Source organism: Anas acuta, chromosome 5 (genome assembly GCF_963932015.1).
Source record: "Anas acuta chromosome 5, bAnaAcu1.1, whole genome shotgun sequence".
Classification (NCBI taxonomy): domain Eukaryota; kingdom Metazoa; phylum Chordata; class Aves; order Anseriformes; family Anatidae; genus Anas; species Anas acuta.
The window spans coordinates 28,410,713-28,438,327 of NC_088983.1; the positions used below are offsets into that span (position 1 = coordinate 28,410,713).

At 47.7% G+C, this 27,615-nt stretch overlaps 2 protein-coding genes across 4 annotated transcripts in view; both read left to right on the forward strand.

The window, feature by feature from the left end:
• The window catches only part of CD81 (CD81 molecule), a 31,120-nt gene extending 13,488 nt beyond the window's left edge, over positions 1–17,632 (forward strand). The window contains exons 3-8 of the mRNA XM_068683471.1: positions 7,394–7,491; positions 10,133–10,207; positions 12,716–12,823; positions 13,744–13,839; positions 14,187–14,276; positions 14,548–17,632. Of these exons, the coding sequence (XP_068539572.1) occupies positions 7,394–7,491; positions 10,133–10,207; positions 12,716–12,823; positions 13,744–13,839; positions 14,187–14,276; positions 14,548–14,610 (530 nt within the window). The 3' untranslated portion in view covers positions 14,611–17,632. The remainder of the gene's footprint in view (positions 1–7,393; positions 7,492–10,132; positions 10,208–12,715; positions 12,824–13,743; positions 13,840–14,186; positions 14,277–14,547) is intronic.
• A 6,317-nt stretch (positions 17,633–23,949) lies between these two features.
• Positions 23,950–27,600, forward strand: TSSC4 (tumor suppressing subtransferable candidate 4). 3 transcript variants are annotated; one of them, XM_068683469.1, is made up of 3 exons: positions 23,950–24,154; positions 24,934–25,020; positions 25,568–27,600. In XM_068683469.1, exon 3 carries the CDS (start codon positions 25,647–25,649, stop codon positions 26,676–26,678), a length of 1,032 nt encoding a protein of 343 aa, XP_068539570.1. In that variant the 5' UTR covers positions 23,950–24,154; positions 24,934–25,020; positions 25,568–25,646; the 3' UTR covers positions 26,679–27,600. The 3 variants fall into 3 exon arrangements, with proteins under 3 accessions (XP_068539570.1, XP_068539568.1, XP_068539569.1); XM_068683467.1 differs by having other exon boundaries at positions 24,934–25,006; XM_068683468.1 differs by lacking the exon at positions 24,934–25,020.
• Positions 27,601–27,615: the final 15 nt, after the last annotated feature.

Genomic DNA, 27,615 nt, shown 5'->3' on the forward strand with positions numbered 1-27,615 from the left:
GTTCCAGATATGGCCAGCAGTGCAGAGCATCCTGGCACATGCTGAGCAGTGCTACGTCATCCAAACAGCATTGGCAAAGCGATCAGCGGGGTGCCGTGCTTTCTGCCCATAAGAGTGGCTTTTTTCTTATTTATTCTTTTCAGGGGTAATTGGGCAAAAAGCAGCCATTTTCAGAGCTTCAGAGATGGGATTTTTGTTGCAGAGGAATTCCCATCTTCATCCCCATCCCTCCAGAAACACTAGGCAGCTTGTAAAGTTGGCACCAGCATACTACAGCAGGGGGTTAAACTCAACAGTAGACCTTTGGCTAAACTGCTCATGGAAGGGCTACAAGAGCCCAAGAGTCCTATTTCTAGGTCCTTGTGCTCTTCTTCAAGGCCCAGTGTGTCGGTGGTTTTCTGATGGAAGTGTGAGCAGTGGCCAGGCGTGCGCGCTCGGAAGTGGAAACCAAGCACAGCGAGCAAAATGAGCGGTTGCAAAAATAACATGTATGTGGTTGTTTGGTTTTCTCCAGTAGAAGTACATGCATTTTTTTGTGTCTTGGAAATAAGCCTATTTACAGCTAAGGACAATTTAATTATTTAATCCCCTAAAGAAAAGAAGACTGAAGTTTGCTGGTTCTAGATTTTCCTTTAATCACATTTTTCTTTAATCAACTTCTTCAATATCGAAGGACTTCTTTTTAAAGTAGTAGTTTTAGTGCAAAACACTTTGTCAATACTTCCTGTTAAGTATATGGCTTATAACATTTATCTGACAGTAATTATAACACTGTTTCTGTATTTTTAGCACAGAATTCAGTTTCCATTAAAAAAGCCACCTATACTTCCCTGTGTCCTTTCATTGGGACCAGTTCCTGAGGATCATTTACTCTGCAAGCTAAAGTTGGTTATGACTTAAGGCCGCTTCCCTGCTGGCTTTGTAAGTCTTTACTTAAAATTGGTGACAGTGAGTTATTTTGGGTTCAGACCTACCCAACTGCAAAACAACTTGTGTCATCACCTATTTGGGTTAGGTTCAGACAGGCAACCTTGTTTCCTCTCACATGCAGCCTATTCGTGCTCCTCAGCTTTCTGAGAATGCCAAAATAAAGAGCAGAAATGCAGGAGGGGTTGTCCAGAAGCACAGAAGGATTTAGGTGAGCAAACTTAGATGCCACTGAGTCCTTGAGGCTGGCAACATTGTCCCCTGTGGTGATGTTGGGAGAGTTAAGGTTGCTCCAGCCATCAGTTGTTTCCATGGTTGGTCCCGAGCAGAGTCTGTAAAGGAAAGAGCTTCGGTTCGTGCTCAGAAGGGATCCCTGTTAGATCACTGGGATACACCAAAGACGCGTGAAGCTCAGAAACCCCTCAGTCCTTCAGATCCACGAGTAGTGATCCCCCTCCCTTGTCCCCTTCCATTGGCTGTGCCATGGGGACCTGTGTCAGCAAGACAGTATGTCTTGCTTTCCAGAGCTGCTTAAATGAGTTTTCCTGTGAAAAGCTGCCACATGTTTAGGCATACAATGTCCACAGGACATCCTTCAGCAGATGTCCAGAGGTGGTCTAGTTTGGGGCAGCAGAGGATAGCTCTGGGCCTTCGGTGCTGTTACCATGGGCCATAGCAGTGCCAGAAGCCTCCTGCCAGCTCTCACGTGTGCCAATGTTTGGAAACTGAAATCTCCATCCAACATTTCCCATGTAGGCAGAGCAGAAGAAATCTGACTGTGGCACCTCTGCCTCTGTGGGATCACTTAGGGTATGGGTGTGCACACATGTGGGCACTGGTTTGGGTTTGCTCCACTCTTTCCCTTTGTTTTTACGGTGAAGGCATGACCTTTGCTTCCATCTCGCGTTGCTCTTCCCCACAAGGGCAGCATGTATGTCCTTTTGTCTCCGCATGCGCGCCACACGGCCCCCAGAGAGCTTTCCATGCTTTGCAACAGTGGTGCTCCATCTGGAAGGCATTAGCAGCCATGGAGCAGCAGCGTTTTTCTTAGGAGAGGGAGCAGAAGGGAAGGAAAGAGCTTCCCAGTTGTCACCAGCAAACCCTCTGCTTTTCCCTTCTTTCGCCCTGTTTTCAGGAAAGTGCTGTTGGTCGGCTGGCACCATGAGATAGGGGTGAGCCTCCAGGGCTGGGAGGACCTGCTGGGCCAATTCCATGGGCAGTCAGACAAAAATGCGCAGGAGACCCACCCTCACAGGCTGCCCCGTGCAGCCATCCCTTTTCCACCAGGTTGTGGAGGGACTTCCCACTCCCTGCCCTCAGGCTGAAAGGAAGCAGGTCACAGCCAGGATTTTTTGGCTCTGGAGATTATGTTCTTCCAGGATTGGTGCTGCAGGATAGGAAGGAGTCTCCTTCCCACCTCCAAATGACGGTGCCACATTCAGAATCTCCAGACCAAGCCCCACTGCAGCACTCCCTTTCTCCCTGGCAGGCTCGCAAAGCCCTCGCGTTCAGTCCCCTCCCACAAGCCAATCTGTCGGAGGACGAAGACAAAAATCTCTTTTTCCCTCCCCACTAAGGCTTTTGGAGCCCTGTCCCTGCAGCTCCACACAGGAGGAATGCCTCTGCTCTCTTGCCCCCTTCTCAAAGCGCATCCCCGGGGGGGGCGTTGCAAGGCTTGGGGAGCCGCGAGGGTTTCCCAGGAAGAGTGGTGTAATGCTGGGGATTTTTCTTTTTTGTTTGTTTTTCTTTTGGAAACATTGCCATGGTGACCTGTGGGGGAAGAGACTGGCTTCTATTAGCTTAATGAGTTAAAGCTGGCAAGAGAGAGGAAGGGGGGTGGGGGGTGGGAGGGTAGGTGGGAGAGTGGATGCTGTTTGGGAATGCCCCTGCCTGGAGCCACACAGCTTCTTGCGCAAGGGGAGAGCTGGCTTGTGCTGACCCTCCTCGCTTCAGAGCGATTCTGCTGTGCTTTTTCCTCCTTTTATTTGTTTTTATTATTATTTCTTCTCCGTTTTTTCTATTAGTTTTTTTTTTTTCCTTCCCAGCAGGGACAGGACATGAGTTTTACAATCCTGTGGGCACCAGCAGTGTGGCTTTAATGCTGGGGCAAACAGTGACATTTAACACTGCCTTTTTCTCTCCCATCCCTGCTCCCAGCACCAAGCATGCTGCTTTCTACTTGGCCTGGAGGCATCATCTCCACAAGATGGGACCTAAGCTGGCCTCTTGATTGCTTTTTTCTCCACCCAGCGCCATCCAGAGAAAAGTGCTAGGTGGCTCAGTCCCCTGTGTCTGAGGTTCAGGTGCTAAAGCTTGAGGAGTCCCCACCACCCAAAGCAGCATGTTCTGGATGAGTTTTACTCTGCTGCTGCAGCTTTTTTGGTGATTTATGTTCTGATGCTCTGGAGTGAAGAGGTCATATTGTGGTGCTGCTGCTCTGAATTGAGATGGGACCCTGAATCTCTTGGTGGTGCCGAGGTGAAACTGAGTCTGGGTGGCCCTATTTCCTGGAGCTTTCCATTTTTCCTCTCACAGGGAGATAAAGGGGGACTCGGGGCCCTGGTTTGTGTGTGGCAGCTTCCTGCTGAGAGCAGTGCCTTGGGGTTCAAGTGATGCTGTAGGAATGCTCAGGGCGGTGGGACCATGAACACCTCCAAGTGGTTCTCTGGAGTTCCCAGGGTCTATTGTGCTTCACTCAGAGGGGACAGGATTGTTGCAGGCATTTTGTATGTTATACCTCTCTGCTTTTATCCTTTGTTTATGATAAACAGCCTTTCTTGTTTTAAAAACCCCGTGGAAGCTGCCATGCAAATGCACAAGCGAGATGTGAAAGGCAGATGGAGCTTTGCTCAGGCACAGTTGTGCCAGCAGAGGCTCGGGTGCTGCTTCTGGCCGAGGCGTTAAATGTTTCCATCCAGGACAGGCTTGCAGGAGTTAATTCTGTCTCTGACACCGCAGCAGCGAGGAGGCTCAGGCTGGGGAAGTCTGGCCTGGCATTACAGAGGACAACGCCCCATTCAGCGTGGGCATGACAAGTGTCTTGCTCACAGAAACCCAAACCGCGCTGTCCATCATCACCATGGGCTGCCAGGAATTAAAGCAAGGACGTGTCAGGTTGCTTTCTGGGAAAGGGCCTGGTTGTTCTGGGCTTTCTTTCAGAGAGTGGTCCCTCTGCCTGGTGACTCCCTTCAGCCAGGCTGGAGGGAGAGACAGGGCACCGGCCCTTGTCCCTCGAGGGGAGGGATGGGTGTGGGAAAACACTCATGGCCCGAAGCATGTGTTTGGGTGTTTTGGTCTTATTTGTTGTTGTTGTTGGGTTTTTTTGTTTGTTTGTTTGTTATTTTTTTCCCATGCAGCATGAAAATGTTCATTGTACAACACTGTATTATTTGTGTATTTTGTGCTTTGGTTTTGAGCTGAGTCCCACTGCATTGCCTCCTCATAGCATCTGTTTGTCGGTGAGAAAAGGGGGCGCCGTAAGGGCCATTTATTTGTGCCCCACACTGAAACTGGCCTTCATCCCGGAAACCAGACACATCCTCTGGGTGCTGGTCAGGAAGCAGTGTGTGGGACATGGGGCTGGTGGTGCGGTAGTTGTCTATCGTGACCTTTAAATGAAGCACTGGAAGGAGCTGGTGTCTCCTACGCCCATGGGTGTGTGCTGGCCGTTGGGTTCCCTGCAGCATCTCAGGCTCCAGCTGTGCTGCATCTGTCTGAAGCCAGGGTGGGCAGCACCAGTGGTGGCTGAGGTGACGTGTCGCCTTGCCCACGGCCCAGCTTTGTCTGCTCTGTGCTGACCTCATGGGAGGAGAAGTCAGAAGCTGCTGCACTCAGGAATGAGCAAAATTGATATTGCCAGAGACTTGTGATGAAGACTCTTCCATGGAACCACCCAGGGCTGTAAGATGGAAAAGGTTGATGCTGTTTGGGTTGGAAACCTAAAGCCTCAACATCGCTTGCACAAGTTGAAGGGGTGAGGGCAGTAGCATATTGCAGTGATAGTAAGCCAGCTTTTTTTTTTTTCTTTATTTCTGAGAGACCACTGATCACACATCGTTCTTCTCGAAACAGCACTTTTGTTGCTTCTGAAAACCTCCATCAGGCACTCTGGTGCTTGGCAGGTGTCCAGCAGCCGGCCTTCACTTCCCAGGACTCATTAATGCCTTCCCATCACCCCCAGCCCATGTGCACCCCAGCCTGCTGCCCACTTGGGAGAAAACTGCTTTGTTCCACCTCAGGCAGGTCCCCACAGCTTTAGCTGCTGGCCTGGCCTTTCCAAAAAACTCTCCCTGGGGGTTTGTCTTGCTTGCTTTTCCCTCTCCTCATGCCTTCAAGCAAGGAGCTGTTGTCGCATCCCTGCTTGGTCAGCTTCAGGCAAGGCCCCCCACCTGTTGGCTGGGTTTTGTTGATGCCAGATGCCACCGAAGACCCCTTGATAAGCATCAGGAGGTGCCACTCGTGCCTTTTTCCCCTTTTGGTCGCAGTAAGCAGCAGCTCGCTGTGAGGATGTCAGTGTCACCGGCGGTGAGCGTGAGCGCCGTCAGGTTTTGTGAAGAGGGACATCCTGCTGGGTCAGCTCACCCCATTGTGCTGTGCTTCCCTTGCATCTGGCTTCCTCCCTCCTGCCTCCCACTAAATATAGCCAGAGGCATTGTGCAAGCGCCAGGCGGTGAGAAGCGCTGTCCCCTCGCCTGGGACAGAAGGGTCCTAGCAGTCATGTTGTGCTGGTGGCGCTTCCCTTGCCAAGTGGGGTGGCTTTTGTTTTAAAAAGGGAAGGCTTGGGAGATGAAGTTGACCTTTCCTGAGCTTGCAATATCCGTTAAGGGGGGTTAAACATGTCGAGGTTATTATCGTGTATCGGGTTTTTAGAGGAGGGTTTAGCTTGGCTTAGCTCTGCTCTTACAGAAGTTGGTTGTGTCATCCGTGCCCATTAAACTTTACACATAAATTATCAGATGATTGCTTAAAAGCTACAAAGATAAGAAAAACCTTGGGCACCATGGGCACATAAAAAGCAGTTTTGATCTTGTTTGTACTTTAGTTCTGATCTAAGAGCTGACTGGCTGATTAATAACTATAAACATGTTTAGACTCCTAGCAATATAAAACACTTCATTGAAGGGATGTCTCTCTCAAGCACTGGGAAGATTTGCTATATTGCTGTTAGCTTTGAGATGCTTATATATTCATAAGCATAAATATAAAATACCTTCTTATTCAGATTGTTGTTTTTTTTTCTCACTTTGGATTAAAAATGACTGCGGTCTTGCCTGATGTTGAAGTATTTATTTGATTATTGTTTGCACACATCAAGCCACTTTGTTACAGAAAGTGGAATTCACTTAAAAATAGTAGACCCACAATACTTGAGAATGTTAGTTAACTAAAAATACACAAAACGTACAAGATACATGAGGAGAAAGCTGTGTTTTTTGGAAAAGGAGACAGTGTTACCGAGCTGGTAGCATTGCGTGGCTCTGGAAGGAAAGCATGGCTGTGTACCTCAGCTAAGCGTTTGGTTCCTGAGTGAAAATGGACTTTCGTTCCTCCGATTTCTGCACTCTCCCTGCCTGGTTTCCAAGCCTTGAGCTAGTTGGGAAGCAACTTGACTGTGCAAATTTAATAAATTGAAATAAAAAAAAAATCTCTATGGAAGAGCCTTTGACAAACAAAGGCTAGATTATATTAACTGGGATGCTTAAGCAGCACTTTTTCCTTCGTTTTGTGGCTTGTCTGTCTCTGAAACATTAGCAGGATAAATATTTGTCTGATGTTTAATCTAAACAAGCCATATGCCTTATTGTTTGTTTAAAAAGATATGTTAACTAATCATTTTTTATCTCCTCTGCTTAAATACTTAAAGTAGGGTGTCATGGGAACTTCAATAATGCAGCTTTCAGGACACTGTAAAGCCTTTGTCTTCCTTGCTACACCCTCTTCCTATCATTGATCGCGCTCTGTGTGTTTCCTGTGATTTTTGGGGGTGGCTGCTTTTTCAAGTTTCAGTATTACTACCTTCAAGCGCTTTGAGGCCCAACTGGTCTAAGTTGTGTGATTTGCATTGGTGCCGGACCAGCCATGAGGTCTTGGCTAGCGCAGAGGGAACTCCTGTGGGCAAATTCACCCCAAATGAGCTTACTGATGCTGATAATGTTTATTTTAACGGGAGAAACAATAACAGTGGCCTGAAATAGGGTCTGAACTCAGGTAGCTGTGGACCACTTCAACCAGCCCATCTCGGTTCACACCTGAGGACCCCATTGTCAGCAGAAGAGTAGCAGAGCAGAAAGCAGGGTGAGATGCAGTGGCTTTTTCTGCTGCTGCCATGTCAGCCACCTCTGTTGCTCTCAGGACTTAATTATGCACACCTGTAATCAGCTATGGAGCCAGCATGCCTGGTCCAGTGGTGGGATGCTTCTTCAGGAGGCTCTGCAGTAATGTCTTTGCCTCTCACTCTCCCTTGCAGGAATCTACATCCTGATTGCGGTCGGTGCTGTCATGATGTTCGTGGGCTTCCTGGGATGCTACGGCGCTATCCAGGAGTCTCAGTGCCTTCTGGGAACGGTAAGGGGCTCAGCACCATGAGGGCACGCGGCCACTGAACCACCTTTTCCTTACCTAACATCCCCTACAGCTTCCCCTTTTGGTCTTGGGTTTGGGGCCGCCTGTGAGGAGGGAGTTCAATGTTTGTATGGAGTCATCTAATAATTTTACCTGTTAGGGCTAGGAAACAGCAAAGATTTCCCACAATATCTTAGTGAGGGTGTCGAGGTAAATCTTGGGAAAACCATTACTGAAGCACTACAGGCATCCTTGATGGCAGGCAGGCAGCTTGGGATTCCTGGCATGGGATGAGCTTAATTGCACAATCTGCAGGCACACCAAAAGCCTTGGCCTTGGGGGCGAGGGAGACCCAGTTATTTGTAGCAAGTTCTCGCATGTGGTTCGGGTTTAAACCAGATGCCAGGCTCCGTAACCATCACCAGGCTCTGCCAGTCTCAGGGAGAAGCTGGCTGGAAGTGGCCCCGTTCATGAGCCACCACGTGGGTGTCCTCATTCTGCAGCCCTTGGGATAACCCTGTTTCAGGGCTTTCTGTGATTTTTTATTTTTATTTTTCCTCTCCTCCCTCCCATAGCAGAATTGTATGCAGAGGAGAGTGCTGGCACGTACATATCTGCTCTCGGGCTGTTATTGAGGCATGTCAGAGCTTTTGGCACGTTGTGCTTGAGAAGGCAAGAAATTGCACCAAAAAAAAAATAAATTGAAAGGATTAAAAAAATACATAACATTTGGAGGGACTTTCCAGCACTTGGCTTCATTGAGCTGGAAGACTGTGGTCTGGTGACCAGTGGGTGTGGACTCAGTTGGGACGAAGGGAACTGAAGCTTCTTGCTCTGTAGGTTGCTTCACCTCTGGTTCCTTCTTTTTCCAGATTGGCAAGAAGGAGGGGGGCTCTCATCAGCTTTAGTAAAGCACTTTGGAACATCGTTGGGTGAGAGCTGTGGCAAGAGTTTGCAGGCATTACCATTGCTGCCGGGAATAAAAGGAGTCTGTGTGCAAATCTGACAGTGGTAGTTGTAGCAAGGTCTGACAGCTTTGGATTGTTGTTTTTCTTTTTGTTGGCATGAGCTATTACAGACCCTGAATTACCCCTCGTTCTCTCTTGAAGTTGGAAAGAGGATTAAGAAGGCAGATGGTGATGGTACAAGGTACCTGCAGCTCGGCAGGGGAACCGGCTGCTTCGGCTGCAGTTAGCAGCTCTAGCTGCTGCGTGCTGCCCGTCTTTGCTCACAACTTGGCTTGCCAAGGGGAGGCTGGAGGTGCCTCCTGATGATGCTTTCTGCTGGCTAAGGCTCCCTCCGGGCTCCAAGGACATTGATAGGCAGCATCCTTAGGGTGCTCCCCAGGAGTGACCAGGAACACCTCCACACACCTGCCCAAGAACAGCTCCATGTTCCCATGGCGTAAAGCTGCATCTTCAGGATTTTACAGCTAGCTTGCAGAAGCTTACCTGCAGAAAGCTGGATCTCCAAATCTGGGGTGAACAAGCCAACCCTCACTAGAGGGTAACCACTGCAAGAGTGAGCCCTAGTGCTTAACCAGAGAATTACAGTGGCCTTGTGCTTGTGGTTTAGGGTGATGTGGGTCCCAGTCTTACCATGGGAGTTCCTGGGAAACCAGCGACAGATAAGTGTTTGAATAGGAGTTGGTTGTTCTAGGACAAAGATGTTTGAAGTCCTTTCCTGCAGGTAGGTCGGAGGTCCTGTTCCTGTTGTGCAGATATCCCTTTGCTTAAGAGTAAGGCTGGCTTATAGCATCGTTCTGGAAACTCCTGTTTGCCCGGTTGTGGAAGAAAAGGTCCTGAATGTGTCTGAAACAGGCACTACCCAGAATGTGGGGCTGTGTTTCCCACCTCATACTGTGATTTTATGCCATCTCCTGGCTACTTTCACCTCTTTTACTTATTTCCATGGGGCTTTTCTTAGGAAGAAGCCACTGAGTGTGATGTGGTTGCAGAGGTAATGTGGGCTGTTTGGAATGTACCTGCCTGTGTCTTTCTACTTGGCTATGATATATGGTCTCTACAGCATCCCATGTCCAGTCTATTGGACCTCCCATCACGTTACTGGGATATGAACAGAAAGATGGAGGAAGGCTTGGAGTGGTGGCAGGGAGAAGGAGGAGTGTTGGGGTTGTGCTAACAGGGTGAGGCTGTGGGAAAACATCACTGCTAGTATTTATGCAAAAAACTGCAGTAGCCTTGCAGGGCTGAGAATGCCAAGAGAGCTGGCCATAAATCATACCCTGCAGCTCCTCAGCAGCCGAAATGTGCTTTTAACCCTGTGCTGGCAACTCCTTGTCCTGGGAGCATCTGTTGCAGAGCAGGAAGCTAGGCTGGATATTCCTGCAGCTGTATCAGGAGGGTCAATTTGTCTGGTGGTGTGCAAGGCATCCTCATGCCTGCTGGTACCTGTGTGGAAGAGGGCTCTGATTGTCCCTTCTTGGCTGTACCAGTAGGAAGTTTGGGCACAGGGTGGCATCTGATGAGTTGTAGGAAAATGTGCTTGAGCAACGTGTGTGTGTGAGAGACCTTTCTCTGATCTCCCCCATCAGAAGTGCTGCTCCGCACCCCTACCTACCTTATCACTTCTTTTTCCTGTAGCCAAGTATACTAAGCATCCCTCTCCCGATTTGTCTCCACAGTTCTTCACTTGCCTGGTGATCCTGTTTGCGTGCGAAGTTGCGGCTGGAATTTGGGGATTTGTCAACAAAGACCAAGTAAGGCGACCCTAAAACTTGTGGTGTGGGGCTGGGAGGCTGGGGTGGGAGCACAGTGGGATCCCTCTGCCCTTACAGTCCCAGACTGAGTCCCAGGAGCTGGGGTTTGCTACGTGACCTGGGCAGGTCACTTAACTACTCTTGGCTCGGCTGCTAACCTTTAAATGTGAGCACTTGATGGGAATGGCTGCCCCATGCGGTATGTGGTGCGATGTCTGGGATAAAAATAACCCTATCTGGCTCAGGTCTCCTCCTTGCTGCCAAATGCAGCAGGAGTGGATTTATGTGTGAAGTTGAGGAGGAAAAGCCACCTGCATGCCTGAGGTGCCAAGGAGCAAAGCACAGACCTGGCCGTGTGGGAAGGAGGTGTCACTGAGTACGCGGGCTGAAACTGGCAGCTTTGCACCTCTCTTCCCGCTGCCTTCCCTACGTTCGCTCTCACATTTGCAAGGTTTGGTCCAAAAACCACCAAGCTGTCTGTGTGTGGGAACCAGGGCCATCCTGTGGCAAGCAGAGGGCTGGGTGTCCACCACTTGGTCAGTGCAGGTTTGGGGAGAGAAGGGGATTTACTTCTGCTCACAGCTATGTTAGGCTTGGTGGTGGAGCAGCAAATGTGTTTACAATGAAATGTAAGGCAGCTGTGGAAGTAGGTGGTGGCCGGCTCAGCTTTCACTTGCATTTAGGACACAGATGACCAGCTCGGCTGTGAATGGAAACATCCTTGTAGTGATTCACGGGAGAGCATGACTTCACCAGCATAAACTCTTCCGTGGCTAACCGTATTACTATGCAAGCAGGGTGCTGTTCCCTAGCAACTTCGGCGAGCTAATTAACCTTTGCAGATGTTAGTTTGTGAATCCTGAGGAGCCCAAGATGTGCGATTGAAATGACAGAAAAATGAAGGCTGGGTAAGGAGGGAGCCTGTGGCTGTTGCTCTCCGTGCCAGGGAGAAGGCACCTGGATATCAGAGCATAAAGCAGAGAAGTGTAGGATTTGCCAATGCGAAAGGAATGACCTCAGCCACCTAAAATTAATTTTGCACTTCGAAATGAATGGTAGCAATTAGTTGGCTCTGTCTGCATTTTCAGCTGCAATGAATGGGCTGTTTGGACGTCACTGCTAGCAAGGCAAGCGGCTTGCTACTCCCCCAGCGTGGCTGAGGGCATCTCAGGCGCACTAGGGGCTGGGAGGGAAGTGCTGGGTGCTCCCAGCCACACTGTGTCACTCTCAGGGGACACCCAGTGGATAAAGTGGGAAGCCCCCTTGGGTTTACAGCCCTGGCCAATAGTCTGGGGGGACAGTCATCTCCCAATGGAGAAGGCAAAGGATTTTGTTCCACAAAATTGCAGGCACTCTTTCCGTGATCCCGCCTTGTCAGAGCTGCTTTAGATACAGAGTGAAAGGCGAGAAGTACTTTTGCTTTTTTTTTTTTTTTTTTTCCCCCTTTACCAGAATCAAATGGTTTACTCACAGGGTATTGCCCTCCAAAGCAAACTTTTTTGAGCATGGAGAAATGTTGGGATAATTGATTGAAATCATGCTCCTTTTTGCTGCAGTCTCGTTTTTCGTGTGCTAATCCAGTGTGCACTGCCAAGAGCAGATGTTCTGGAAAGCGCTTTCCATTGCATACTTGTTCATATTTTTCCTTTGCTTCTTTCACATGTCCTCCTTTCATCTCCCTTGAAAATTATTGGAGAGTGTCAGAGGAGAAGCCACAGGGTCAGTTTCTCTGAAAATTAGGGGTTTGTTTTTTTGGTTTTTTGGTTTTGGTTTTTTTTTTGGTTGGTTGGTTGGGTGTTTTTTTTTTCATCGTGGAGCGTCGACTCCCTGTGGGTGTCTGTGGTCTACCAGGCCAGGTGGCAGAGCTGGGGTATGGATGTGACTTCTCATTTACAGGATGGAGGTGTCCTGCTCCATGTAGAGACCCAGCAGGACTTTGCCACCCATCCAAAAGCATCAAAACCTCCAGCTGCAAATGAGCCACATAACTAGACTTTAGTGTGTAATCTCTCCCAGATTCTTCCTGTCCCTTCTTAGCCAGACAGGTTGAGGTGCCTGTATCTACTGATATCCACCCTTTGCTTGTTTGGTTTCCATGCCTTTGGTAGTTAAGAACAAGCCGTTTCTGAGTTCCTGGCAGTGATAACAATCCACACAGCTTGAAGACTGTCTCAGAGCTCATGGTTCAACCTCTGTGGCTTGGCTGTCTTTGCGTACTACAGAGAGCTCGCAGAGCACTGAAACAAATTTGGTTGCAACCTTCTGGCTGGTGAATGAGGTTCTTAATGTTTGCTTTCTGTAACATGCTGTGGCTGGAGGGACTTGAACCCCGTGAAAGACAAGCCTTTCTCCACTCACCTGGGTGAATTAGCAGCGTCTGAACCTGTTTAAAACTTCTTGTTTACCTGCAAGTGCCATTTGAGGGAACCGTCCCTGTTCAGGCACATCCACTGGATGGGTTTCCTTATGCTCCCCTGGCTGAAAGAGACTTTTTGCGGTCTTTCCTAGATAGCCAAAGATGTGAAGCAGTTCTACGACCAAGCGTTCCAGCAGGCGCTCATGGCAGATTCGGACGCGAACAACGGGAAGGCTGTAGTGAAGACCTTTCATGAAACGGTGAGATGTCAGAGGTCTCGCTGCATGCTCTGTTTGGGCCACACATGCTCAGCCCAAGCTGGTGAATGGGGTCTGCAGTGCCTCGAATTGCACGTGGTTAACTTCTGCATGGGGTTTGTCGGGGTGTTAACTTCCATGTGGGGTGAGCGGCAAGGAGCAGCTGCCACTGTGTTTCAGATGCTCCTCACCAGAGGAAGAGAAATTAAGTTGTCCTGGGGTGGGAAGTGAAGACAGTACTGAATACGTAATGCTTAGGAATGAACTGGGTGCTGAAATTTTGCTGTTTGTCTTCTGAGCACTGTGCCAAAATTCTCCTTGACACAAGAATTTTGTGCAGCCAGAGGAAATTGAGAATGTGGGAGGAAGGAGAAGGAAGCCGGGTCAGGAAAACAAATAGGAAAATCAAGGTCTAAAGAATATAATGCTTCATTTAGGTCTTAGCCTGTTAGAGGTAGCTCTTCTTAGGGGTCAGGTAAAAGAGTTCCACCCTCTTAAATATTTTGTCTTTAGCACTGTGCTAGGAAGTCTGGGCTGAGCTCTAATGAAGTTGTTTTTGATCCACCTCAGCACTCCAGATTAAGTAAAACTCAGTGAAAGACAAATGCTGCTCTGAGGAATAATTAGAGATCTCTGCTCAGCAGGAGGCAAATCTCTGGAGGGAGTCGTGTTTGTTCTCCTCCAGGATGCCAGGCCTGATGTGTCTGGGATCAGTGCTGGAAGCAGCTGCATTGCATGTGAAGAAAAAAAAATGAAATTAGAAAATTGTTTCTTCCCCCTCCCCTTCTTTTTCCCCATCCAAGGTGCCTCTTTAGTTTTAGGTGGCTTTTGGAGGTGTTTAATGGCAGGGAGAGCATTGCAAAAGAGCATGTGCTGTCTGCTAACCTGTTGGTTTGTTGTTGTTTTTTTTTTCCTCTTTGTAGCTGGATTGCTGTGGTCCTGATACTGCAATAGGAGTAATCCCTGCGCTGTGGAGAGAGGACCTCTGCCCGAAGGCCTTACAGAAAGTCTTGGTTCAGGTAGGCTTGGCTGCTCTTCCCCTGGCACATCTTCTGCGAGGGAGCTTGGCTGCCAGGGAACTTTGGGGATTTATTCAGGGTTTGGGTACCAGGCAGAGATTTCATGTACCTGGGGATTGTGTAGAGGGCTGTCAGAGGTTCGTGTCAATGCTCCCCTTGCTGTTCCTGCTTGAGGGGCTTACAGAGGGCTGACGTCCAGTGGGAATTCCTACAGCCAAGGCCTGGCATAAGCCTGGAAGCATGAGTAGGACTTGGGGGAAAGCAGGAACCTTGGACCTCCCTTTTTGTATGCCCAAGGGGGTATGGGAGGAAAGCAGGTCTGTGACCACAGTGTTTCTGTGCTTCAGAACTTGAGCTGCCACAAAAAGATTGACGAGCTCTTCTCCGGGAAGCTGTACCTGATCGGTATTGCAGCCATCGTGGTCGCCGTGATCATGGTAAGCGTTGCAACAGGAAGGAATTTGCTATCCAGGACTTACTGGTATCGGTGATCTTAGGTCAAAATGGCCTGATCCCTGAAAAAAAAAAAAATAGCAGCAATGATGTATCATCTCTGCTTTTATCTCTGGCATGAGAGTGCTTATGTGGAGAGGAGGCTGGGGGAAGACCAGAGGCTGTGAGGTTGTCCTAATCCCTAGCTTGAAGGAGGGGGGAGCTCCCACGTCATACAGGTCAGCACCTCACCAGTGGCGTTGTGTCTCCTGACAGATCTTCGAAATGATCCTGAGCATGGTGCTGTGCTGTGGCATAAGGAACAGCTCCGTCTACTGAGACATGAGAGCCGGTGAGGGGAAGGGGGGAGCAGGGCGGACGGCGCTGGAGGGGACCCCAAGTGCCACCAAGTGACCAGGAGACATTTCAACAAAAGACAAAGAAACCTATGTATATAAATACTTCCAATATTACCATACAGTACTTATCATTTTTCTTTTGAAGTACTTTTTTTTTTTTTTTAATAAATAAAACTTTCCCATATCCTTGTGGCTGAGTTAGTTACACATCAGTTTTGTGTGATAGGGAAAGCTGCTGTAGCAGGAGATCCAGTCCTTCCTCCCCTCTCCCCACCCCAAAAAATCAGAAATATTGTTGGTGGAGGATGTACAGAGGGGAAGGCTGCAGCCTGTTCTCAAAAATCTTTGCGTTGGTTTTTACTCTTTTTCAGCACGGACTGTTGTTTTTTTTTTAATATACATATATATATTATTATATATATATATATATATAATTTGATGATGAAGCAGGATTTCTTGATGAAGCAAGATCTCTTTTCCCACCATCACCCTGATTCCCTGGCTTTTCCAAGCCTGGGAGAGAGGAGAGGAAGCAGCCCTAATCGTCTTGGTGTGATGTTTCCCAGGGGAGATAGAGGTGGATTGCTCCTATCAGATACTGTTTGCAACACTAGATAAACTCGTAACAGAAGTCACAATTTTTTGCATTCTCTGAAGAGTGCGGATGTTTTGCGCTTTTTTTTTTTCCCCTGGGGGTTATAACTTTGTAAATTGGCTCATTTCCAAATATTCATAACATTAAGGGTCAGTTGCTGGGGGTGAATTTTAGTCACAATTTTTCAAACACAATCACCTGAAAACTAAGTCAACTTTTTTTTTTTTTTTTTTTAACTTTGTTAAATGTTTCTTTATAGACATAATATTTTGGGAGAGACTAGTGTTGTACAAAGTTCCCAATGTTAAGCTGATGCCTAGATACAAGTGATATTAGGGAAAGAAAAAAAAAAGAAAAAAGATGAAGGAAAGTCCTTAACCTTAATAGTCCTACATTTATATATTGCAGGATGACTTTGGGGGGATTTCCAGCTGTATACGTACATATTTAAATTTCATCTTTACATCACTCTCCTATTCAATGAAATTTTCCTTGCTTATAGCATATCGTCACACACTGTAATGTTGCTGGGAAAATTTTGTAACTTGATTTTGAAAACAAAATAATTACTTATTTCTTAAGACTTTCCATTTCCAGTTACAATAACAGCAGGAGATGAGCTTATCAAAGCAAGGGAATTCAGGATTTAAGATTGCACCAGTTAAAACACTTTTTTGTGCCCTGGTAAGCTTTGATTGCCAATTACGCGTGCGTGGCCTCTGTTGTATGCCACTCTGTTACTGTGTACATAGAGGGGAAGAGTGACCCAGGATCTGTGTAATAAAAATCAGAGTGTCTCTAAAAAGATGATCTATGTGTATAGTTCTATAGATATATATTTTTAAGCAAAGCCTTTTCCTTAGCCGTAGGAGCATTTGAGCTGGAAATGCTAGCATCTCTCAGCTCTTTGCCACGTTGAAGCAGGGGAGGGGAGGAGTTAAAACCCACGATCACCTTCCTCACTTCAGGAATATTTCCATTTCTTAAAGCATTTCACTTTCCCCCTCACCTTCAAGTTGCAATTAAGAGCTCCAAATCAGACAGGGAGAGAGACCCGGGACTATTATAAACTAGCACCTTGTCCATGGCATGTGGGTGCCATGGCCCCTGCCAAACGGGGACAGGAGATTTCCTGCACTGAGGCAAGCTGATCTGTGCAGAGGCTTTTCTCCCCTTCTACTCACCCCTTTCCTGTTCCTACCTTTTAGTATATAGGGCCTTCTGAAAAGTCTATATAGGGGTATATATATGAAATTGTGCTAGGTAAGAGGAGGAAGTGCTTCAACGGATCTTTGGTTTGAGTGGGTTGGAGAAAAAAATCAGCCTTAGAAACAGCCTTAAAAGCAACACTGCCCTGAATGTCCACTTTGTGCACATGGAGAATGAGACTTGGTTTTGCAATAGGTAATCCCTTCCCCTGCTCCCCAGCGTAGCTCCTTCAGGTCATCTACTCTGTTACGTGGCTATATGTATATGCATCAACCAAGCATGTGTGTTTACATATATGTGCATCAGGATTGTTAGCATACAGAATGGATGTGTAACTTGCCGCCTTTTTTGTTGACTGTTGATAAATGTGTATAAATATGCCATTAAGCATTTCAATTCTGTTTTCTTTCCTTATACCATATTTTTGATATTGTTCAGTATTCAGTTGATGCTGCGTGAGTAGCTGAAGCTCTGTTTGAAGACGGACTGGGTCCTCCCTGCAGAGAACTCAGTGCAGGTCGGGCACGTCCTTGGATGTTGTAGCTTTGGGGGTCTATGTTGTCCTGGGCAGGATCAACTGGGAGAAAAGTGGTGCTTGGAGAGGGAGTCAGGGCTGTGGGAGGAAGAAGAGCAGGGTGTTTGCTCAGACCATGTGCCACGCTGGCTGCCATTTGCTCTTTGGCTCCTTTCAGAGGAGAGCGCCCTGTGCCACCTCCTGTCCATGTGGATGCAGGAACCAGAGCTGGACAGGAGGGAAGTGGCCAGGGCTGGGAATGTCCTGGGGAGATCTGAAGGAGTTCTGCAGGGACAGTAATGCTTGCTGTGGAATTCAGCTGAGGGTCCCCATGTTTGACTGCATAGTCAATCCCAAACGGATGATAGATGAAATTGAGGGCTGTAAATACAAACCTTCCCTCTCTGAGGAAGCATATTTCTGGAGCAAGTGGCAGCTGAGAAAAATGGCTGCAAGCCTGAGCAGGGAGGAGAGAGGCAGGTGGGGAGAAGCAGAGTGAGCTATCCAGGTCTAAGTTCAAAGACCACATGGAAAGGTCAAACAGAGCCACTGACAGCTTAACTGAATGCTTGGGATTTTTTCATACTGTGGAGCATGCCACAAAGCAGTGTGTTGAACTTCTTTCTGCCTTTTTTTTTTAAAGAAACAAAACAAAAATCGATTTAATAAACATTTCTCATCGTGTGCATAGTGTGATGAACCGCTGCAATTTTACAACCAGTTAACCTTGACACCAGGATGCTTTGTGAACCAGGCTTCAGCAGCATGGGTTTTTCCAGCCTCAGCGAGGGGGGTGGCAGGCTGGGGACGCATCCAGAATGGTGCTGAGGGACAGCAGAGAGGTTGCTTGCCAGCAGCGGTGGCTGCTGCAATTGTGCCCCCCTCAATGGAAGGGGGCACAGCTGTGGGGGAGCTAATGCGTATTGCAAAATGGGGTGGCTGTGTTGAAATTCAGGGGAGGGGCTGTGGTGGCAGTACTGGGCATGCCCATGGGGCTTTTAAAGTGACCGAAAATAGCCCAAAATGCCTTCAACTGCCATCCAGCCAGGGGCTGGGCTGTTTTTGTGGCTGGTCTGGTAAGGCCACCGCTGCTGCTGCTGCTGCCGCCTGCCCCTCTGCACCATCAGGGGAGAGCCCTGCTGAGAGTGAGGGAGGAGGCCGAGTGCTGTGATCCCACACCCGCCTTTCCTTCTTGCTGTGTCTTGGACTTCTCGCTGCGTTTGAAGCATGGCTGTCCCCGATGGCCCCTGGCCATTGCCTGTGCAGAGAGGGAGGGAGAGCGATGTTCAGCTGCCGCGAAGGAAGGCAAGCCCTGCTCCCTGCTCCTGGCGGCTGTGCCTGTGCTACGAGATCATCCCCATCTGTTGTTCTTTCACTTGTTTACCTGAATGTTAATGGAGTCGGACATAATGACTTCTGGAAAGAAAGAAAAAAAAGAGATTTAAAAACAATAATAATAAAAAAAGAAACAAAGCAAAACCTTCCCTTGTAAGTCGATTTTTAATGATGTGTTGTCAGATCTTGTTTCTTTCCATCGCGTACAGATTTCTGAGGTGTCTTCCAAGGGAGCAGGGTTTTCTCTCTCTTGTGTCAAAGCAGAATTCGGGCTGCTTTAGGGAATGCAGTCCTTAGCTGACCTTCTCGGTGGTTTCCCATGAATATGATGCTCTTTGCTTCATGCCTTAGAACATTTGGATTGTGGTGCTGTGTTGTTGTTCCAGATGGGTATGAAATTATTCTTACCTCTTCAGAGCTAAGATTAAGCTGATGTGAGTCACTGTCAGACTCAGGATAGTGTTCAACAGTAAGAAAAGCCATAGTGGAAACAAACTGGCAAAGCACAGCGCATATTTGGCATCCAGGCTGTGTGCCTTGGGACATCAGCCTGGAAGCATAGCTAGAATCTTAAACCTTCCCCAGCTAAATGCTGTACCTTGTTTGCACCTCAGGTTTGACTATTAACACCCATGCTCAGAGCCAGATGAATTGTATGTGCTGGTGGGGCTGAGATGCTGAGAGGGAAATGGGCAAACCAGGCCCTTTTAAGGTGCTGTTAATTGAAGACACAGGTTGTGAGTGGAGAACAGCAGTCCTGCGTAGGAGCATGTGAGGCTGCACAGATAAACCACTGTGAGGGAAAAGGGTGGGTGGAAAGCCTGCTGCCCAGTTGTTCTCATATTACACCAACAGCCATGGCTTAGGCTTTTTTTGGAAAAATGTTTCTTGTCCAAAGGATTGAAGGACTTAGGGGCAAGGGCTGACTGAAGGGCCAAGAACTTCAGCTTCCTAGGAATACTACCGTGGATTTTATTTTTATTTTTTCAAACAAGAATTTATGCAAATTAAAAAATTACAGTGTGAATTTTTCTAAGCTATACCAATTTGGGCTTTTCCCTGTGGAATTCTTCTCTTTCACCCATCTCTCCTAGGTGTTTAGAAAAAAAAAATGTAGAGTATTTCTCATGGGAGGTTTTGGAAGTGTTTCTGCTTTGGCCAGCTCTATTTCCTAAGCCTACTCTGGGCTGATTGTGTTATAAGTAGCAATGTGCCTAATTGTTTCCTACTAAGACAACTGGGACTAACAGCAAAGGTATAAATTGCCGATGTCCATTCTGTACTTAGATGTTGTCTAAGCTCTAACTATGTTTTGCTGTACTCCCACAGGGGAGAAAAAAAAAAAAAAAAAAAAAAGCCAGCTCTCTCATGGGAGAGCTGTTTACAGCAGAGGTTGCTGCAGGGGAAAGCACCCTCCCTGTTCTCCAGCTGCCAGCTCCACTTGCCTGGCTCAGTGATGAAGGATGTGCTAGTTGCTGTGCTCAGATTCCTGCTCTGAACCACAGTTGCCTTTGCTGCGTATCAGTAGGTGCTGAAGGGGAGAGGCGAACGTAATTAACTACATGACTAGTGCTTGATTAAGTGATAAGCACAGGCTAGAATCCCCAAATTCTGTACATACTGAACCAAAGTAAAGGTGCAGTGTTAATTTGTGTATTTTTTTGTCTGACCGCTCCTCGGTTTCAGCCTGGAGAGCATTGTGCTATCCTGCATAGGGCATGAGCTCAGCAGGATGGTGGATGTATAAAGATGCGCTCTTGGTGGAAACATTTCAGCCAACCTCTGGCAGCTTGTCTGACGCAAGCAGCCCGATGCTTTCCTTTCAGAGAGTCCAGGGAACTGAAGCAAAAAGAAAACACCATCCAGCTGCTAAAAATGCATTTCACATTTCACACTTGCAAATACAACAAAGTGGGCACGTAACTTTGCAACCAGGCATGCAAAGGTGGATTGCTTGGCGTTTCTCCACTGGCTTTACATTAACCAGCTCAAGTGCCAGCGGTTGCAAGTAACATTTCTAATTAGAGTTTAATCACACCTATTTTTTTTTCCTTTTTTGTGTGTGTTTCTTGGCCTGTTTCACTAGTGCATTCCCTCATGTTCAAACACAGCTTTGGTAAGCTCTGAAAAGATGTTGGTGTTAGGCCAAGTGAGACTTCATGTACAACACCCTGCCTGCAGGCTGCGAGTCAACCGGTAAGAATCCTTCCAGCGAGGTTTAGTGGGGTTAAATGCAAAGCCCTGTGTCAGCTACAATGCAGTGTCAGTTAATGAGTTCCTACAGGCCATGTTCTAACAGAAGGTCTGAGGAGTTTTAAGAGTTTTTTTCCAAAAGGTTTACTTCAAGGCCCTCAGCTGCTACAAATGACCTCTTTCAGCTCTTCTCTTCTGCTGGTAGCATCAGGCATGCTGTGGCAAATGATAGAAAAAAGACTCAAGATTTAGGAGAAGGGCTTTTTAGTAAAAATATTCTGTAGCTAAATCAAAATGAACAGTGGCTCCCAACTGCATTTCTTTCTTTCTTTCTTTCTTTCTTTCTTTCTTTCTTTCTTTCTTTCTTTCTTTCTTTCTTAATTTGAAATAATTGCAGAAAGCATTAACTTTGCAGGACTTCACTTCCCGCTCACGCATGTAGTGTCTCTAGCAGAAAAGAGTTGCAAATCTCCGTACAGGTAGGCAATAACTTTGTTATTGTGAAGAATCAGGTTGATACAGAGCTTCATGACCTGCCCTCATTAAGAAAACTCCTTCCACAGGAATTGGTTTTATGTAATCTTAGGGGGAATAAAGCATCAACATGGGTAGAGAGCACTGGACTAAATCCAAACTGCCTGCAGGTGGGCCAGGACCAAAGGAAAGTGCAAGGTAAAAGAGGTAAGCAAAGTTCTATGAAAGAGAGAAGCAGTCTCAAGCACTCACTCCACCGCATTTTGAGGCTATTTATAGGCTTCCCTTCCCTCTGCTTTTACCCGTTCTGGCATGGTGCAACTGCATTCTCCTGGCAGAGTGGTGTTCACTACCCTACGTTTGATTTTTGCCTACAGGAAAATGCTCCTTTCCTTCCCCACTTCCCCCCAGGAACTCCAGCACCAGCTGAGCACGGCCACACCAGACTTCCACTCTCATTCTGTGTGAATGTGATGGAGAAAATGCATCTGATTACTCTGTCTGGCCTGTGGTGCCGGCTGGGGAATCACCTGCCAGTTTCCTACAGCCCCAAGGAGAGGGGCAGGCAGTCTCTGCCAGACACCCACCCCAGTCTCTATGCACAGAAGCAGCAGAAGCCTTTAGTGCATGGGCTGGGGCCAGAGCCTGCCAGTGAGCAGCAGAAGCAGTTACCAGATAGAGGCCAATGACAGATTTATTTGCAAGACAAGAGCATGAGGCTCCCAGCACTGGGGCTGAAAATGGTTTGCATTTTCACACACAGCTCCCCCACAGGGGGATGCGCTGGCTTCCTGCAGCGGCACGGGGCCATCTCTGCAGAGGAGTCCACGCATTGGATGGTGTGCTTGCTTGGATGATGGCCCGTGCTGCTGCTCAGATCTCCATCTCAGCCTCCCCACCCCTCTTCAAGCCACCTTAGTTCACACTGGCGAGGGCGAAACGCTTTACCATCTGTTCATCTTCAGAGTCTGACTCATTATTTTTATTTCAGCTGTCGCCAAGCAATAGCGAAAATCCCAACACACCAGCATAACCACCAGTGCAAACAGTCTTGTTCTCAGTCAGCAGAGAAAAAAGCAGCTCATCCCTGGCTCTTTGTAGTGTCTGATACTCACCTTCTGCAAAGACAGGAAGGAGAAAAAGGGTACAGACAGCTTCTGAAGTAACCTTGGCCATCAACAGTATCCTGGCTAAAAAAAAAAAAAAAAAAAAGAAAAAGAAAAAATCCATGTCATACATTGCTTGTCTCCACCCTTACAAAAACAGGCCATGACACTACTTACTGCACATCTTTTTCTTGCCTATTCCTCATTACCCTCAGAGTCTTGCTGTTGGTGCACCCCAACACCCCAGACTACATTACACAGAAGTGGTAGCCTTCATCCACAGTTTATGCTTGGCTTCCCTGTCCAATGCCTTCCTGGGCCTGCTTAGTGCCCTACTCGTATCTGTTCCTGCTCACCTGCCAGAGGACTGTTTTCCTCTTATCTTCCCTCCAGCCAGGAACCTATTTGTCCCTCTGTGCCTATACTATGTATGTATATACATTTAAGGAAAGGCTCACCAAATGGGGAAACACCTCTAGAGCTGCTGTTTTAAAACAACAGTACAGCTCCAGGCAGACACAAGACATTTTGTGCTAACCTTGCTATTGCTGCCAAATGTATTCCAAAAGGCAGCCTACATTTCATAAATTACTGTAGTTAGCAGCACTCCAGAAGGCAAAAGTACATCTTTTAAATCTGGCAATGCAAATGAAGTGGCTGCAGTTTACATTATGGATGACTCACAGTGAGGCCCCTCTTAAAGGGATTTGGCGAGCTTGTCTCAGACACAGACACAGCATCACCTTTAGCACATCCATCTGCAAACAAAACGGAGATGCAACAAGGTACAGGTAACATGGAGGGGGACAGCAACATCAGGTGAGGTGAAGTTGCACAATCATATATATATATATATATTTTTATTATTATTATTTTTTCTGCAAAATGATGGCACAGATGAGGGGCTTTGTTTATTGCAAATCAAAACTTTGCATGTTGATCTCTCAGAGCGGGGTGAGAGGCTCCAGAAGCTCATCCCCTCTGCAGTCATTATTTAATTCAGGCATTAATTTAATTCCATTTAATGATGAAGTCCCAGGGACATGCAATCTAGAATGAGACTGGGGCCCGGGGAAAGGGTGGGGATGAGGCCGGCAAGCCGCTGCGGCACAGCTTAGGGTAAACAAGCGAAGTATTAAAGCCACTTGGGAAGTATATTTCCACTGTAAAAGTAAACTTCTAGCTGAACGAAGGGGAAAAAAATCAGGCAGTGCTGGGGCCAGCACCAATAAAACATTTTTAGACAGAATTCCACTTCTCGACGCACACACAAAAAAATGTTTTCTGGGACAGAAAATGGAAACTTGTTCCTGGCTGAGCACTGGTTCTACGCCCCTAGTGACTTGGGGTTTTCTGGTTAGAAAATACAAATAATAAAAAAATAAAGCCCGCACTTCCTCTGAAATCCACACAATTGCCAAACCCTAGTGTTCTGATGAGGAAAAAAGGCTCTGTTTGATGTGTTTTTTTCCACACTTTGTCGCAGCAGCCCCCGGGCCATGCGGCAGGGCGGCGGGGCCAGGGCCGCCATTTCGCAGCCCCCGCGGCCCCGGGGCAGGGGGATGCCCCACGGCCGGCCCCGTGCGGCGCCAGCGGATCCCCATTTCCTCACAGACTACAAAATGGCGGGCGGCGCCCGGCGCGGTGCACCCTGGGAGCTGTAGTTCTGCCGTGCCGCGGCGCCGGCGGAGTGAGGCGGGGAAGTTTTTCCTCGCAAAATGTCCCCCCAGCGGGGACTACACGGGAGACTACAACTCCCAGGAGGCAAAAGGAGCGAGAGGAGAAGCTCCTGCCCGCTTCCCGCCGCTTTGCCTGCTGGGATTTGTAGTCCGGGCTCCGCGGGCTGCAGCGCTGCAGCGGCTCGAAAGGACTCAATGTCCCAGCGCACCCCGCGCCAGGGCCGGAGCCGCGGCTTGGAGGAGCGGGCTCGGCGCTGTGAGGAGGAGGAGGCGGTGGCGGGTGTGTGGCGCTGTGGGTGCGGCGCGCTTCCAGCCCCCCGCAGCCAGGCCGGGATGGCGGAGCTCGGCCGGGAGCTTGGCGGGCAGGGAGCCTCCGTCCTGCCCGAGCCGTGCTGCCGTGGCACTGCCGCAGCGAGCCTGTGAGTGCAGGGCGTGCGCGCTGCTCGCCTCGCGGGGTACCGGCCCGAGGGAGGGAGCTGGCCCTGGAGCCGGCCGTGTTCGCCACTTACACTTTCTAACGCCTCCTTGGGGTCCTGGCCGCTTGTTCTGTCTGATTCAAGGCCAAACGGGAGGATGAAGGGGTTTCAGGTGGCTCTTCCGCGTGTAGGGGTTGCGCTGAGGGACGTGTGCCCAAAAGCAGCCGTTAGTCCCTTCAGTCCCTCTGGCAGAGGCAGGCGGGCCTCACACAGACCACAGCGCTCGGGCGCTCAAATTTTTTAGGCCTTTCTCCATGTTTTAACGCTTTGTGCCAGGCCATCCCTGACTGCAAATGTGGCCTTTCCTTGAAGACATCCCCGTGGTGTCCCTCATCTCTTTTCCTGCAGTATTTACTGCCTGCAATGCGTGACTAGCAGTTTGGTATTTTCTCAGCTTTATCTAACACAGTTCATTTACTGATTGTTTGCTGCACCTATAAATTCCAGTTTTATTTTTTTAAAGCCTCTCTTCTGCTCTGTAGAAGAAGGCTTGGCAACACGCATGTGGAGCCTGAGTAAATACAGCGCTGCCTGCCTTATTAGGTTGTGTTGCTCTTTTGCCAAAATCCAGGAATATTTGCACGCTTTTCTGCTAGCTTGAGTTTGTGTCAGATTTGGAACTTGGTTCTGCAGCTTTGGATGATTCAGGGAGAAGGAATTATTCTCAAAACTCATTTTAAAGCTACATTTCCAGAATCTTGATGGAAATGTTTGTTTTCTAGGATGGAAGTGCTGAGATCTTTGGTGGCTTTAACTGACCCTCAGGAGGGGAAGCTGGCCCAGTCTCAAGAGAAAGTGAGTGACCCTAGGTCTGTTTACTGCATCGTTTGAGAAGAACCTTTAATTACACAGCTCAGCTTAATCTAATAATGTATGAGAACTATTTCCATAATTTGCATTTCTTGGAGCTGAACCGAGGTGTGTGTTTGCCAGCTCTGTTTCTCATTGCTTAGCAATTGGTGGTGTGATCTTTGGCCTTCCTGGTTCTTCACGGTTTCCTTTGAGCAGGTGGCAGAGTGATTTAGCCTGTACTGGAACTCAGGCCACAGATCTTGGTGTCTTTTTATTGACTGAACAGCCGACTCTTGCTGACCCTGCGTTACGCTGTCCCCTTGTTTCTAGTGTGCTAGTGCAAGCATAGCATCTGCAATTAGTTTTCTTAATCCAGTGGGATTCATTTCTCAAACTAGTTTACCATGTGATTGCAGGAATCTAGTAATAACACGAGAGCTTAATGCCAAAGAGGGAGCGGAGCTTGCGATATTGTAAAAACAATTATTTTGTACGGCCTAGAATGATGGTCATACATATGATTCTCATTTCACAGTTGAGTTTTCATGCTCCTTTGTATTCTAGGCATTAAAGTCGCTGGGCATTTGGCAGACCATATCTGCAGACATTCCATCAGAGCCCTCGGTGGAGCGATAGCCCCAAGATGGGAGATCAAGATGCCGGTGAACCCTTCCTGGACTTAGTGGCTGGGGCCACTGACTACGAAGGAGCTCTGCCCTCTGACACAGTGTCGCTCAGCGATTCAGATTCCGATGATTTGGGGCTAGATGAAGCAGAAGTCAATACAGTATCTCCAGAGGAGCCACCTGTAGAGGATGGGGATTATGGATCAGAGGACGCCCCAGACCCTTCAGACAGCAGTCACAGATCTCCTGTCCAGCCATTCCATCTGAGGGGCATGAGTTCTACGTTCTCTCTCCGCAGCCAGAGCATTTTTGATTGCCTGGAAGAGGCGGCCAAATTGTCTGTGCCCTCAATGTCTGAAGATAATGTTGTTGACGGGAGGTTTAAACGTCCTTTACCTCCAACTACTGTGTCAAGTAATGTGGTTCCAGAAAACCCTGGAAAGTCAGCTAGACCAGTGCAGGCTCCCAAAATCTCTCCAGCAGTGCCTGACTACGTGGCACACCCAGAGCGCTGGACCAAATACAGTCTAGATGGAGTTTCAGAGTCTAGTGACAAGACTAACAGGACAGTGGCTATGGAATTTCTAAAGGGTCTGAAGAAAAGAGGAGAGGAACAAAGCTCAGCTGCCCAAGATAGTTATACCCCATACTTCAATCAGGATCCCTCCAGCTGTGGAGCTGGGAGGATTGTATTCACCAAACCAGCAAAAAGGGGTGTTGATGGACTAGAAAAGAAAATAGCAGCAGGGGAGGGAGATAAGAAACACACAAAAACAGATCTGAAAGGAAAATCTCTGAAGACTGATGACTTGAGGGATGACGATAAGGTTGAGCTGGGGCACTTAGATGGTGGAAGTAGAAAGGCAGCAGAGGAGGAGGGGTGCGTGATGGTGGGGAACCTGAAGACAGAAGGTAAGCTTAGTGCAAGGTTTAGTGGTGCAGCTGAAGAGCCTTTGGTAGAAAAAGTTGGATTCCATTGCAGTAAGAAGAGGAATAGGAAAAATTTCCGACCCAAAGTAGATGATGAAGGGGAAGAGGAAGAGTCCTGAATGATGGAACAAATTGGAAACATCCAAGAAGTTGTATCATCTTTGGATATGCTTGTTGTTTTTTCTTCCCTACCCATGTATATATAAGATATATCTTTTTGTTTGGGTCAGGGACCCATGTTACGGTGTTTTGTCTAACAGTTTGTATCATAGCCACCCAGGACATTTTATATTGTTAGAAATTAAGCTATCAAAAGTGTGTTACAGACTTCTTTTTTAGTGAGAAGTCTGTGGGCACAGGATCATTGCACCCTAGCAGAAACAACAGTGTGCTTTGTTTGCTTGAGCAGCTCCCTGGGGTTTGCTCTGGAGCTGAAGTCATCATGAAAGAACTGTTAGCTAAAACGCTGCAAGGCATCTTATTTACCCCCAAGATTTCAAGCTGTTCCCAAATCCTGTAGAATCCTGGAACACAGGTCATGTAGGGTTTTTTAAACAACAAAAATAAAACCCAGTCTTCCACTAGATTTGATTTCTCCCAGTCTGTGCTGTAGAGGGAAACTTTTTAGAAAATATACCCACCATTGCTATTGAGAGTGAAAGCACAACATGCCCACTTGTGAGTTTGGATGCCCACGCGACAATTGGCAAACAAAATATTTTTAAGGTGGTCTTAATATTTAATTGCATTGGTACATTGAAAGCAACAACAAAAAACCTGCCATGTCTCCTGCAGACAGGTACAGCTTAGAAACATCCCAGTGAAGACACACTCTGGACAGCTTCAGTTGTTAGGCAACATCTTTTCCTCTTAGTGGTATGATGTGGTGTGATGATTTTTCGCCTGTATATCTGTTTATCTTTTCCAGGTGGCACTGGTTCCACATTTCTTTGTGTGGATTTGATGGGAATTGGGTATTTGTATCAGAACTGGATACTTTTTTATTCTTTGGTATTCAATAAATTTTTGGTTGTAGCTTGACTTCTGTATCTCTTT

Bases quoted from the DNA above. Each gene is read 5' to 3' on its own strand.
- TSSC4 (XM_068683469.1), top strand. From the start codon at position 25,647: ATGGGAGATCAAGATGCCGGTGAACCCTTCCTGGACTTAGTGGCTGGG.